Genomic DNA, 14,504 nt, shown 5'->3' on the forward strand with positions numbered 1-14,504 from the left:
TAATAATTTCTCATTGTTTAGTAGTAGTACTTCAATATTTATAAACATTGACATGAGGATCACTGGCGATAACCCGACTGGTTTGCACACTGTACAGCAGTTGGCAAAAAATAGCTGTTTAAAGTTTTTGATTAGTTGTAGTTTACTACTAGTTTCTACTAAGCACACAAATTTTATACCACACATGAAGCTATATATTAACTACACATATCTAGGGATACTGTACGCTAAGGTGTACCAGCTTTTTACCACCATCTCATATAGTCTTTTAGTTGGTGTTGCTATACCACAAAGCACACTCTCATAGGGATCTGGTGAGAAATCATAAGCACAATAAAATGGAGAAGAAGACGAAGTTTAGAAGCCAACATATGCAGGGGCAGATACAGGGGGGGTTAAAGGGGGCTCTTGACCTCCCTCCAAAAATTTTTAGTATACCAAGATCGAGATACTCTAATAGAACAGTCCAGTCACTCTAATAAAGCAGTCACAGTATTAGAACAGTGTGTAGTGAGCTATTTAAGGAATTTTATGTACTTTATCAGCTATAAATGCATGGTTAGTGAGGTGGCAGCTATTGTCAGCTGGCTGTGACCTTTTTTTTTTTTTTTTTGGTCTCCCTTTTCAAACCAGAGACAATGTAGTGCCTCAGTTCATTTTTGACCCCCCCTTTCTATAAGTCTGGATCCGCCCCTGAACATACGTACAGCCTCACAAGACCTACAAGTGGCTTAGAATCAAGCAAAATACAACTCATGTACACGTACAGTTTTATACTCATCCCAGGTCCTCTTTGGGTCTGTCAACAGCAATGCCAAGTCATCAGATCAACATTACAGGTAGCCAGAGACTTGTACAAGCCAAAACAATAACAGAAGCTAGAGTGAGGATTGGTGACAAGACTACAATATTGGTAGTGCATGGATGCACATACTATGCATAGCCAATGTACAGTATTACACAGAATGAAATGTATTGCCATAGATCCACATCAAGACACATAGTAGTGTGTTGTGTGGCCCATGCCACACCTGAAGTAAGAAAATGTGATTTTCAAGCATTCGTAGTCCTGTGCTGCTTTTACAAAAACAAGACAACAAGATGATTTTTGCTGTGGACACACCCACCACCGTCAATACTCCACATACCAACTTTCAGCAAAATTGCTCAAAGCATTCCCAAGATATGAAACTTCAAAACTTGGCTTAGTTTCTTCATTTTTTCCGTTGTCTTTTTGCACACTTACAAAGCTGCCATAATGCAAATATGATATCTGATTGCCTTGAAATTTGGCACACAGAAGGAGGATATAAAGGCGCATCTCGGTACCAAGTTTGGCTGGAATACGATACACAATCATGGAGTTATTAGCAATTATTCATGAAAAATAATACCAATATGTTGTCATCCCTACAGGGTACCGTTTATGGGAAGAAACTGAAAATCAGTACGATTTTCAAACTTTATTTGATTTAAAAGAAATCAAGCTAAAGACCATGAAGATACAGCGACTAAAGCAACAGTGTGCAAATTATGCGATCAAGATTAGTTAATAAAATAACGATTACTTGCCATGCCTACTAGAAAACCGCTTAGGGGAATTATTTGAAAATTGGTGTACAGATGGAATAATCATCCAGACTCAAAGCCACAAAGTTATAATCTAACTTGGTGTAGCAAGTGCGAGATCAAGATACTCTAATAAAGCAGTCAGCTAAAAAGTAAAGTTACTCTGTTAAAGCATTCAACTGTATCTTGTAGAGATGTTATAAGCCACTCTGAATAGAGCTTAACTGCAAAAAAAGTCACCCTGTAGAGAGATCAGCTAGAAACAATGCAAGTCACCATGCTAAATGTTAAACTACATTTCAAGTAACCCTATAGAGTATTTCAGCTAGAAACAAGTCATCCTGTAGAAAGATCAGCTAGAAACAAGTCATCCATCCTAGAGAGTCAACTACAGTACATTCAAGTCACCCTGTAGAGAGTTCAGCTGGAAGTAAGAGAGTCTAGAGAGAGATCAGCAAGAAACAAGTCATCCTATAGAAAGATCAGTCATCCTAAAAAGCGTTCAACTACAGTACAATTAAAGTCACCCTGTAGAGAGATCAGCTACATAATCATTCTATAGAGAGATCAGCTGGAAACAAATCACCCTGTAGAGATATCAGCTAGAAACGAGTCACCAGAAATCAGCTAGAAACAATTCACCCTGTAGAGAGATCAGCTGTAGAAACAAGTCGACTTGTAGAGATTTAAACTACTTTTCAAGTCACCCTCTGTAAAGAGTTTAGCTAGAAACAAGTCATCCTGTAGAAAGATCAGGTAGAAACAAGATAGTCACCAGTGTTGGGCAAGTTACTTTATAAAAGCAACTAGTTACATATTACATATTACTTGCAGCTGAACTATTTAGCTACAGTTACACATTACCCATAAAATAAAGTAACTGTAACAATATTACATATTATATTACTTTGTGTCCACAGCCTTAAGCTGTCACATGTGAAACTACCACCTTATTACGTGACACAATTGCGTTGTTAGACAACGTGCAAATCTTGATTATAAGTAAGAAGCTGGTGAATAAGCCTCATTCAGTAGGCTTCATTACTTCGTTGTGGCTAAGCATTACTCAGTGGATTACTAACGAGATTAGTAACTTTGTTACTTGTAGTAATAATATTACATAATATTAGATTCGTTACAGTAACTATATTACCTAGGTAACGCATTACATTTGTAAGTAAAGTAACTGGAGTTATATTACTTGTTTTTATAGCGTATTTCGTTATATTACTTAGTTACCACAAAAGTAATAATATTACATAACGCGTTACATATGTAACGCGTTACTCCCAACACTGATAGTCACCCTGTAGAGGATTCAGCTAGAAACAAGTCAACCTGTAAAGAGTTCACCTACAAAAAAATTATCCTGTACAAGTTTGCAATTCTTTCTGTAGAGAGTTAGTTATGTTACGAGTCACTCTGTGGAGAGTTCAACACAAACCATTCATCATGTAGTCTAGGAGTGCAAATACATTATGTGTCTCCCTGTAGAAATTTCAGTTACATACATGTTTCCTTGTAGAGTGAGTATTCAGTTGCAAACAATTCAGCCTGTATAGCTATGGTGAATTAATTTGATATTTTGATTGAATAACCACAGTAATAATAGTGATAAGTGTACATACGTATAGCTACAGTAAACAAATAATTAAACATCTTCTCCATAATAATAATTCTCATTCCTGTAGTAAAGAGAAGACAAATACCCAAAGCTCGCCATAGACTGGTTTTAGGTATGAAATCACAAAAAGAAGTGATATCTAATTTAACTACAAAGCTGTAAAAAAGGGTGCAGCCTCCAAAACAGCCAGGGTGAAAAATATGTGAAATCCAAGGTCGCAGCCAAGAAATGGCTGTGATGGTAGATCAATGGCAAAAAAAAAAAAAAAAAATTCAGGTGCTGAATCCTAGTGAAACTTGCAGGAAGCAACGCAATGAATTGTTATTATTAAATTTTTTGCCATTAACCTACCATCACAGCCATTTCTTGGCCACCACCTTGGATTTCACTTATTTTTAACTCTGGCTTTTTTGGAGGCTGCAGTTTGGTTGTTTTTTGATTAGATGTACTTTACTGTACCATATTTGGGAGCACATAATGTGGAAACTGTAGCTACAGACTATAATAACAATGTATTAACATATTAGGTAAAGAATGTTAAAACTGACCACATCCTTCCAAGTCTGCACTAGCTATATATAGTTCTGTACAAAAATAGACCTGTGTCATTATGTATGGTGACATAATTATGATACTTATACTCACTTGGGTTTGTGATTTCTTTACCTAAAAATAGACCACAGTCTCAAAGAATCTCCTCAGAATATGTACCACTAGCCTGTCTACCCATTATTCCCATCGCAATCCATGGTTGTGGTTGTGGTTGTGGTTCAAAAGGCTCCAAGGTTACAGCACACTCAGTTGTCTGTATTCATAGTGATAACTCGTAGTTTTTTTGTTTCTCATAGCCTAAACTGTTTAAAATTGCTTATCTCCCAATCTATTCATGTACGTATACCAATAGGTGCCCAGAATTTGAACATATATAACATATTCAAAGATAGCTGGAAAATAAGCTATGTTACAACTGTATCCATTAATATGGATTGATGACTATGCTATTGTAAGTTCACTTTGATTATGTCAAATTAACAAACAACTAGCTAGCTATCTGATTGATTTGTTGTGATACATGCAATTCCAACCTATTGCAAGGTGATACCTTAACACACACAATGTCACATTAAATCACGTAGCCTTTTTTAACATGGACTCAGATTTTCAAGCTTCTGACATGCAGGCTATAGCTAGCTATACAAGATCTCAAGGAGTTATCATGACTCCTTGGTATACTACAAATATACTTGCACTCACAGAAAGTGGCAGTTGTTAATGACGACAGTCAACACCTCCTCTATCACTATGGGTAATGGACATGATGTGAACACTAATCCATCTAGCATAACTAGTGAAGCACGTGATAGTGATAGGTTCAACTTCCTCAACTCTTCCAGATCAGACAAACTAGCTGTACAATTAATATCAACTCCTCCACCTTCACCTACTACTATTAGACTGGCGTTGTGTTCCAAATTAATTTGCATAAACTTCACAATATCCAGTTTATAGCTATTACCAGCTGCCAGTGATAGGTGGACACATCTGATGTTATCTCGTGATGTCGCATTGTTCAGAAACTGGTTCAGTTCGGATTGGTTAGTGATTGTGACCGTCCAGTCCGCTAGGTCGTCAGCACAAAATGAATCAGCACACGTAATATAAACCCAGCAAAGCAAGATATACACTGTAAGAAAAACCGTTAAGGTCATCGCTAAGGTGCTGACTCAAAGGTTCGAAGGATGCATCACGTGACTCTGTAGTCACGTTTTGTCTATAGCCACTTCTGCGCGCAGGGGGGGTAGGCCAAGACCACGTGCACTACAAAGCGCTAACAAAAACAATTTTATTAAATACAGTTATACTAATTGTTGAAAGTAATAAATCACACAACAATGATTGTAATATAACCACTGATGATAACTACTACTGTTGAAGCGTAAGTCGTGACCACCACACATCGTCATCACATTAAGTCCAATAACTCCGTAACGGAAGTGTTTTTAGGATCGTGACTCACACCATTGTAAACAGTAAACTGAGTAGAATCAAAACAGACCATGCGCCCCGACGCGCCCTTACCTCTACTTTTTGTACAGGGGCTATTCAGCTCACGTGAATTTTTTTAGAACTTGCGCAATATTCATACGTCATGCATGCGTCATGACCTACCCCCCCTGACTTCTGCGCCCCCGTGCATCACTAGACATTTTATAATTGTAAGACTCATATGCATGAGCACAGTACAATGATGATTAGTTAAAAATTAAATTAGAATGTAAGTAAGTAATTAAGTATAAGTAAATTAAGTATAGCTAAGTAGCTAATTAAGTAATTGAAGAGATCACTGGTGAACAAGTGTAGAGAATTGTTGTAGAGTTGGTACATTGACAGTGACACTTGGTAAAACATTCCACTGAGGGATTACTTGTGGAAAAAAGCTGAACTTGTAGCTATTAACTGTTGAAGATATTGTAACAGATCTTTTGTCGTTTATGCGTATTTAATCATATTTAATCATAATTATGCCTGAGAAACAATCAATCAACTTCAGACATACTGAGATTCTTAATACACACCTTTAACTTTTCTAATAAAATGGCTGTTATTACAACAATCAGGACTACACATGATGCTAGTACTAAGACTGCAAGATGATAGTTCACATTAATTACTTTTTTTATTTATTAAATAGAGCAAACCTAAGATCAGCTTAGGCTAAGCTGATCATCTCCAGATATCACATACAACAGAGAGGAATGTGCAATATGTGCAATATGTGCAATATGTGCACAGGTGTACTTGTTTTAACCAATAGTGTTAACTCATGATCAGCCCATACTGGGATTACAAAATAAATGATACGTGCACAAGAGCTATCATGCTACTGTGTGCTTTACTGTACAAACTAGACAATAACGTATGTTGTCAGCTAAGTAAATACTAAGACATTCAGGACTCTCATCTGGGCCGGCCACCCATGTGCGCTTTGGTTTATTTCTGACCTGGATCAGTGCCTGCATTCCTGTACTAGCTACCAGCTAGCTAGTAGTCTTTTATTGCAGCAGCCTGAATGCTTCTTGCGATACATTTTGAATCTGTGTCACAGTCACCTTATTATATTATCAGTATATGTGACCGAATTTTGGAAAATCACCCATATGGGTGCATTTCACATCTAAAATCAATATTTAATGATCATATCACAAACTTTATAGTGCAAATCTACTTGTTGTAAGCCATTTTCAATACCTTAAATTACAAGAAAATTCTTGAAATATTTTTAAAACTGTTCCCTGCTCTTATTAACAACCCACTAAACATGAAAAGTCTAATTATTTCATGTGCACCCATATGGGTGATTTTCCAAAAGTCAGTCACAAGCTACTGTAGCTGGCTACTGATCACTGACAAAGAAGTTCAGTATCATTTTCAATACTACTGGTCATCATATTGCTTGCTACAATCAGGGCCACCCAGAGAAATTAAGGGGCCCAGGGAAAAGAGTTAAAGTGGGGCCCCAGGGGTAAGGAGGTTTCCATTCTGAATCATAACTTCACCCAAAATGTAAGTTGAAGACCAAAAAAAGGGGGAAAAAAAGGTCATTGCATGCTAACAATCACAATAGCTAGCCCTCACCAACCATATCTCCTTATTTATAAGCTTGCTACAATGCTCCTCTGAAGAATACTCTGACTGCTCTATTAGAGTATATCGATCTTTTAAACAGGTATTCAAGGGCCCTTCATGGGGCCTCCTGGGGCCCGGGGCAAAATTCCCCAGTTGCCCCCCCCTCCCTGTGGGTGGCCCTGGCTACAATTATTGTACACAGGTCAGAAAAAATCTCTGCCTCAAGGCTCTGCCTTTAGTTTGACTAAAGATTTGGCTCCCTATAGTCTTTTCTCAAACGTGGGATAGTATAATTAGTTCAAATATAAACTCTCACAGAAAGTACATGTAGCTGTTCATGAGACAACAACTAATTGTACCACTTGAAAGTGTTTTAGCGAAGTCAAAGTTTATAAAACATGAGCACTATAAACATATATAAGTACAACAGTAATAATTGTGCCATGGGCAAGAATGCTTTTCCTAGTACCGTAAGTTGCTATTTTTGTATGCAAAATTTGTACGAAAAATGGAAAATTTCTTGCACGAAAATTTTTATTGAACTACTCTAATAGAGCAGTCATTTACATAAATCATACGAAAATATTTTTACACAAAATTTTTTTTGCACGAAAATAAAGCAAATTATAGTATATCATGGTAAAACAGTTTTGTCTGTAGATATCAGGTAAAGCCTTGCCAGTGCTTTATAAATGTATTTAGCTATATTGGTGGACCATGTGAATTTTGATAATACATATTGGAAACAACCACAACAATGATGGCAAACTATTAATTACTGTACGTGACTAACCATTATTGTATTGAGAGTTTGAGCATATTATGAGTAACGACACAAGAATATGAAAAGATTGATTGTAGGTATATAAAGCAGCACTTTAAAGCTTCGCCTTGTCATGACAATGAAGAATATTGGTACATGTTTACAATACAGCAAATAACTTAGCAAAAACATTGCAGAATATGAAACAGATGGTTAACTATTAATGTTTCTTTCAATAATAATTCTAACATCATATCCGATGTTTCATTATGCATTTCCATATAATGTGAAGACATTGCTCGAGGATAATGTGTTCCTTCTGCTGCTGGAATAGCATAATACATTGCTGCATAATACATTGCTGCATAATACATTGCTGCAGTACATTGCTCCCTTCATTAAAACAATTACAAAATCAATCATTATTGGTACCTTGTATCCCCACACAGAACATCTGTATAATATCTACAATAATCCAAGCTCATACGCATTTTATCTATAAGCACTGTGATTTGTTTGGCAATCACACAGTACTTAAGATTTGAAAGCCCTAGTTAGAGTTGAATATATTCCTTATCACCTTAATTATTGAAGATCTAATATTGTAATTGAGAGTGGAAAGAACAAAAGGAGTGAAAGCTGTTTATATCTGCCTGCTTACCACTCACCCCATAAATCCTGAGGCAGTACAAGCTCGGGTGATAAAGGTTTATCATTTTATTATAGGTTACAGTGATGAGAAGAAGCATGACACAACTACACACTTTATTCTGTGATATGTCAATAGCATGCCAACACCCTAAGAGATACGTATTCTGTATTTCACTTTATATCAGGGATAAAGAGGACAAGACTGAGGATTATACATATTGTATTTCACATGGGAGGATCAAAGTACCAAAATGCACTGTATCTCCATATGTGCTCATAAAGTACAGTTATGTAGATAATACAGTATCTTTTTAAAATGTAGCAAAACCTCACAATACATACTTATACAAACAAAAATGTTAGCTACACAAAAACACTGAATGCCATTTAGTACAGTGCAACAGCCAGAAACTTCTTGCAAAATCATATCAGCTGGAAGGCCATTCCATATATCGGCAGCTGAAACCAGCCAACTGCGTTTAAATCTGTCTAATGTAGTTAAAATTACAGGGGTTAACAAAACGTAAGTGTTCAGCTGGGTCCCAGGAGTGAAGACGATGAGATATGTGATGAGTTGGATTATCAAGTAACTGTAGGCAATAAGCAGGTAAGTTTCCATGTCCCTCTCCATCTAATAAATGACAAACCAGTCCCATAATAGCAGCATGTCAACACTGAAAGAGGGTTTAAAACAGATGAGCATGTCTTTTGGGCAGATTCAGCACAGTTGAGCAGAAAATATACTGACAGTTACAGCAAAAACAACCCTATTCAGACCCTACAATTAATCATATGCATGACTTTAGTGCAAGCAAATGTTTAGTTTGCTATATTTTTATTATGGATAAATGGGTCCCCACTAAATAGATAAAACACAAAATTAATATCAATCATCTATCTATAGGGACACATTGAGTTTGCTGGCAACTTTTATGATAAATGGGAGCAAAATGCTGGCATAATAGGTGTAATTTTTGTGAAGTGCACATTAGGGAACATATACTGTGCACAAAAGATTGAGATACTCAAATAGAACAGTCACACTCAATCAAGTACATAGCTAATAGTTGTGGACAGAACAAGTAGTGATTGAAATACTCTACTAGAGTAGTCACATATATGTTAATCAATATGTAGCTAGTAGTTTCTTGTTATAAGTGACTGAATTTTGGAAATCACCCATATAGACACGCATGAAATAATTAGAAATCCATGTTTAGTGGGTTGCTAACAAGAGCAGGGCACAATTTTGAATATATTTCAAGAATTTTCTTGTATTTAAGGTATTAAGAATGGCTTAAAATCATTAACAAGTAGATTTGCACTGTTAACCTGGCAGACTCCTGTAAACATTTGAACGTTAATCAGATGGGTGCAGGTTCGAGGCTGCCCAGGTCCAGTCATGTATTTTTTCTTCTTTCTCCTACTTTTCAAACATGCTTAGTGAAGTCAATTTAAACATCTTAGGCCTTTATAAGGTCTTCTGGTATACAGGCTCTGCCTTTACCAAGTATTTTAATCATAATATTAACTTCTAGTTTTAGTTACCAGACAAGTCGCACAATGATAAATGTATAGAGTACAACTCCACCCTAGCCGTAAGTTTAAAAAAATAATCATTACATGCTGACAATGACAATAGCTAGCCCTCACCAACCATGTCTCCTTATTTATAAGCTTGCGACACTGCTCCTCTGAAGAATACTGTGACTTTTCTATTAGAGTATTTAGCTCTGACTGCTGTATTAGAGTATATCAATTTTTTAAACAGGTATTCAAGGGTCCCTTCGTTGGGCCTCCTGGGGCCCCTTTCAGGCTGGGGCCCGGGGCAAAATTCCCCAGTTGCTCTCCCCTGGCCTAGGGAGGTCTGGAGGCATGCCTTCTAGGAAATTTGTGAAAATTAGGCACTCTAAAAGTGAATCTGAGTGTTTTTAGCAGTTTTTCAGTGGAAAATAATGGAATTTCAGTTTATCAAAACACTAACTTTTCCATTAAATCAAGACTGATTGCAATATCCTTTCAGTAGCTATCATGCATGCATGATAATCTTATCAATTGTAGCTATACCAAGCATTTAGATATAGCTAGTTATATACCATAATGCATCAGCTCCTCTTTAAAAGCCTCAACTGTCTATCTTACTGATAAAAATAATGTTGTTGAATCCCACTGGAAGGAGTAGATTATTTCACGCATCATGAAGTTGGAAGAATTGTGAAAAATACTTACCCCAGCCTAAACAGATTCAAGGCAGACTCAACACTAGACTATTATCTTCTAAAGACCATCTGGGATTCATAAACATTGGGTGACTATAACTACAAACTACACAAGTTTGACTATGATGATTTTGCATTCTGCATGAAGGATGCTGTTTCTAAATACTCCCATGATCAAACAAAGCCAGACAATAGGGGAAGCCTTTGTGGGATAATGTGTGGAGAAACATGCATAGCTAAGTAGCAGTGGTGCTGAACGTCACAATTATTAGTATGCATACTCCTTAGCCTAGTGATACTTTGTTGCCTTAACACCAATAAAGTGTACTGAAAAGCAGAATGCAGTGAAGGGTACTAGTAGCTATTAGCTAGTCCACTGGAAATCTTTAGCAAAGTGCAACTATATTATTGCATTTATGGGGTTTCTGAGTTTGCTGTTGTGATAGTTGGGTTATGAAGACTGATCTAGCTAGCTACAAATACCAGCACTATAACCCACAGCATGGGGTCATATCAGAAAGTAACTGATACAGATTTTACGTTCATAGACAAAAGTGCTATAGCTGGCTTATAAACTTGCTAAATGGCTGAGTTGGTAACTAGTAACTACATACTATACTGAAGCTGATAACTCTAACCAATTAAACCAACTAACACTTTTTGAATCATATAATCAATATATAAAAACCACACTAATCACCTCTTATAGCCATAGTAGAAAGCACTGCTAATTATCTGAATAAAACAAATCCCACAATTAAAACTTTTGTAACTAAGTATGCAACCCACAATCGAAACCTTTTCTTGAAGAACTGTTGAGGAAAAGAAAGCTATACTCTCCTGGAACAGAGCTGAACAATAGGTATAGTTACATAGACATTATTTGTGTTGGTAGTGATAGTTCCTGAAATAAGTCTGCTTTTGATATACACAGAAGAGTCGAGTTTTATTGGCCAAGTACTAACTTAGAAAGGAAAGGAGGGCTACAGCCCCCTTAGCCCCCCCCCTAAATCCACCCCTGATATATATATATATATATGAGGAGAAAAAGCGTAATCTATCTGAGACCGTACAAGAGAGTCAACTAGTAATTTAATCACAGCAGCACTTAGACACTCCCTTGAAAGACCAAGTAAGCTTTTCATCAAACATATTACCTAAATGCTTCTGAAAGTTAACTCTTTGCAGAAAAGTTCAAGATTTTTTGGAATTAGACCATCAGACTTAAATTTGACCAGATTTTTATATTTTTATTTAACTCCGTAACTATGGATCCAAAGTTATAATGACTCTACAATTTGTCTGTAGACAGTTGAATAATCCTAGGCAAGGGCGGCCCCAGGAATTTTGATGACCAGTTTCCAAACTTTTGCTATATGCAAATTTAAATCTAGGGGGTATGGGGGCAAGATTTTCCAGAAAATTGTGTAATTTGAAATTTAATCTGGTAGAAATATTGACAGTTTAAAAATAGAATTATGTTAGGTATAATGTAGGCTGCTTAATTGTGCTTGTTTCTGGTACAGTATCAGGTGCAAACTAAAGAGTTAAGGGACAGAACAAACTCGACACTTGAAGCATACAACGGACATGGATGTTGTTCGGGGGTCTTGGGGCATGCCCCCCCAGGAAGATTTTCAGATTTTAACACACTGTTATATGGTTTTAGACTATTTTTTACTGCAGGTAAATAAAATAGCTAGCTAGCTACTTACAGTTCTTAATAGAAATACGAAATGTGGCTGTTTTACTAGAGTTGTTGACTGCTCTATTAGAGTATTTCGATCTGAACTTTTGTACCATTTCAAATCACTGTAAAATATAATTTTGATTACCTGAATACACTTGACCAGTTTCTGGAAACCTCAGAAACTCCCCTAGATCCGCCCCTGCTAGGCCTGGCCAGAACATACCAGGGGTGGATCTAGGATTTATAAAAGGGGAGGGCTAACTCAAGGTATTAATCTCTTGGGTAGAGGTGTGCAAAGCACACTTCCCAGCATGCTTTGCATGCTGGAACTAGGGGGGTCTGGGGGCATGCCCCCCCCCAGGAAATATTTGAAAAATAGATGCTAAAATACTGCAATTCGGAGACATTTCCACATAAAATTCATAATATTTTCTGCCTGTAGATATTTTATATACTGCCTTTAGATTATAGGTATGGCTCTCTGAAGCATTTTGTTAATGGAAAAGTTTGGGTAGGTACAGACAACCAAGTACATGATGCACCCCTCTCACAATTGCACAACACCGAATAGGTGCATGTTAGAATAATAATGTTGAAAGTGGAAAATTTTGAAATTTGAACAATACAAGATTGAATCTGAGAGCATTTTCAATGGAAATTGTGTACCTGAATTAAGTATTGCCATACATATTAACTACACAAGTAGATGAATGAAGCCCTTTAAACAGACCAATGCACTTCATTGTATGTATAGGTGCAGGCAGATTTGGAAAAATTCCATAACAGAACCAACTATATGCTTCCAGTGAATGTTCTATTAGAATAGTTAGCTGACTGCTCTATTATAGTATCTCGATCTTGTACACCTCCAATGTTGATCCGGGTCCTTGTTGCATAAACTTTAGCATAAATCCACTGATAATACCTTGGAAAGATGTTTATAAGGTGGTTTTATAAGTATTTGTATTATTAGTGATCATATAATTATGCTAAGACAAAATTTCATTATAATACTCAGCATATTGATCAAGTAAAGCCTAAAAGTGAAGGGGGGGGCCTTAGCCCCAAAGCCCCCCCCCCCCCCCCTAGATCCGCCCCTGCATACCACAGCAGTATCATGAGAAGATCCTGCAATATATACGCCAGTTGTTTATTGTGTGCCAGCGTTGAAACCGGGTCGGGTTATCCGGGTCACATTTTCTCCTGGTCAGACCCGGTTTTCAGATTATCCAACTCTGACCCGGATTGGATCACGTGAGAAACGGCATTGCCTAGTTTGACGACGGGGAAACTTAACACTAATCGCGCAGCTCATTCGTGAGCCACGCCTACTTATCGCGTTACAAACATATGTTCAGCTACGCCCATTTATTAGTAAGTGCAGTAGGTAGCACAAAACAATGTGCGTCGCTGTTTGCAAGCTTACGTGGAGCCACGCCCACTAATAGATTATTGTACGAGTTGTTCATAGTCTAGTCTTGCATCAGGATAAGTACTTTTGCGAGCCACACCCACTTTAATATATCTTGGGAAATTGTAATACTAGGTATGCACGAAGCCACACCCAATTGCTGTCCGTAAACTCACAGTAGCTAAGTGAAACTAAACCTACTGACTGATTTTAAATTATAACCTTACCGGCTTAGTTATCACATAACCTACTCCTTTACTCAACACGAGTCGAACGCTCAAAACGTTGTCTCACTCGCTCGAGACTACCTGAAACATAGCGGCTCTTATCGCGCGCCTCGGCTTTAATTATTTCGGGTTGCTGTCCGGGTCAGCAGTAGTGACCCGGTTTTAATGCTGTTGTGTGCAGTAGTGAACAATAAAAACCAATCCAAGCTTTATTGGTGTTTTTATTCTGTTTTGCCTACGAACTTAATGCTTAACTAATTGGATTTAAAGTAGTTCATTGATTCTGAAAAAATTAAGTTAGTCCGTGCCCCTCTCTCATTATCTCTGATACTGTAATATTAAAGGTAGGGTCCACAATCTGAAAAATCAACTTTTACAAATCAATTACCCTACCATTGTGGGATGTTTATTGTATCCCGTTACTACATCCACCATGAAACCGGAGGCACGATTGTTGTCTTCACAGAAATATTGATTTTAGTATTTCATGAGATGCAAATAAAATATTTTTAAAATTTTGTGCTCCACACGAATAACAGGATAAAACTTGCTACTTAGCTAGATATTATCTAGATATTATTTAGAGTTATTGTAATAAGCAAATAATTCACTGGGTTCCTGGCTTTCTTTCTAAAAGCAGAAAACAAAACACAAATTTTTGAATTCAAACTGCCCTATCAGCCTAGACAAGAAAAGCCAACTCTTCCTCATAGTGATGTGATA

The 14,504-nt window shown here is 37.0% G+C and overlaps 1 protein-coding gene across 2 annotated transcripts in view; it reads right to left on the bottom strand.

The window, feature by feature from the left end:
- Positions 1-4,940, bottom strand: part of LOC136256448 (uncharacterized) — a 57,395-nt gene extending 52,455 nt beyond the window's left edge. For both annotated transcript variants that reach the window (XM_066049406.1, XM_066049407.1), the window contains exon 1: positions 4,448-4,940. In XM_066049406.1, the coding sequence (XP_065905478.1) occupies positions 4,448-4,902 (455 nt within the window). In that variant the 5' untranslated portion in view covers positions 4,903-4,940. The remainder of the gene's footprint in view (positions 1-4,447) is intronic.
- Positions 4,941-14,504: the final 9,564 nt, after the last annotated feature.

The sequence above is a fragment of the Dysidea avara genome, chromosome 5 (genome assembly GCF_963678975.1).
Source record: "Dysidea avara chromosome 5, odDysAvar1.4, whole genome shotgun sequence".
NCBI lineage: Eukaryota > Metazoa > Porifera > Demospongiae > Dictyoceratida > Dysideidae > Dysidea > Dysidea avara.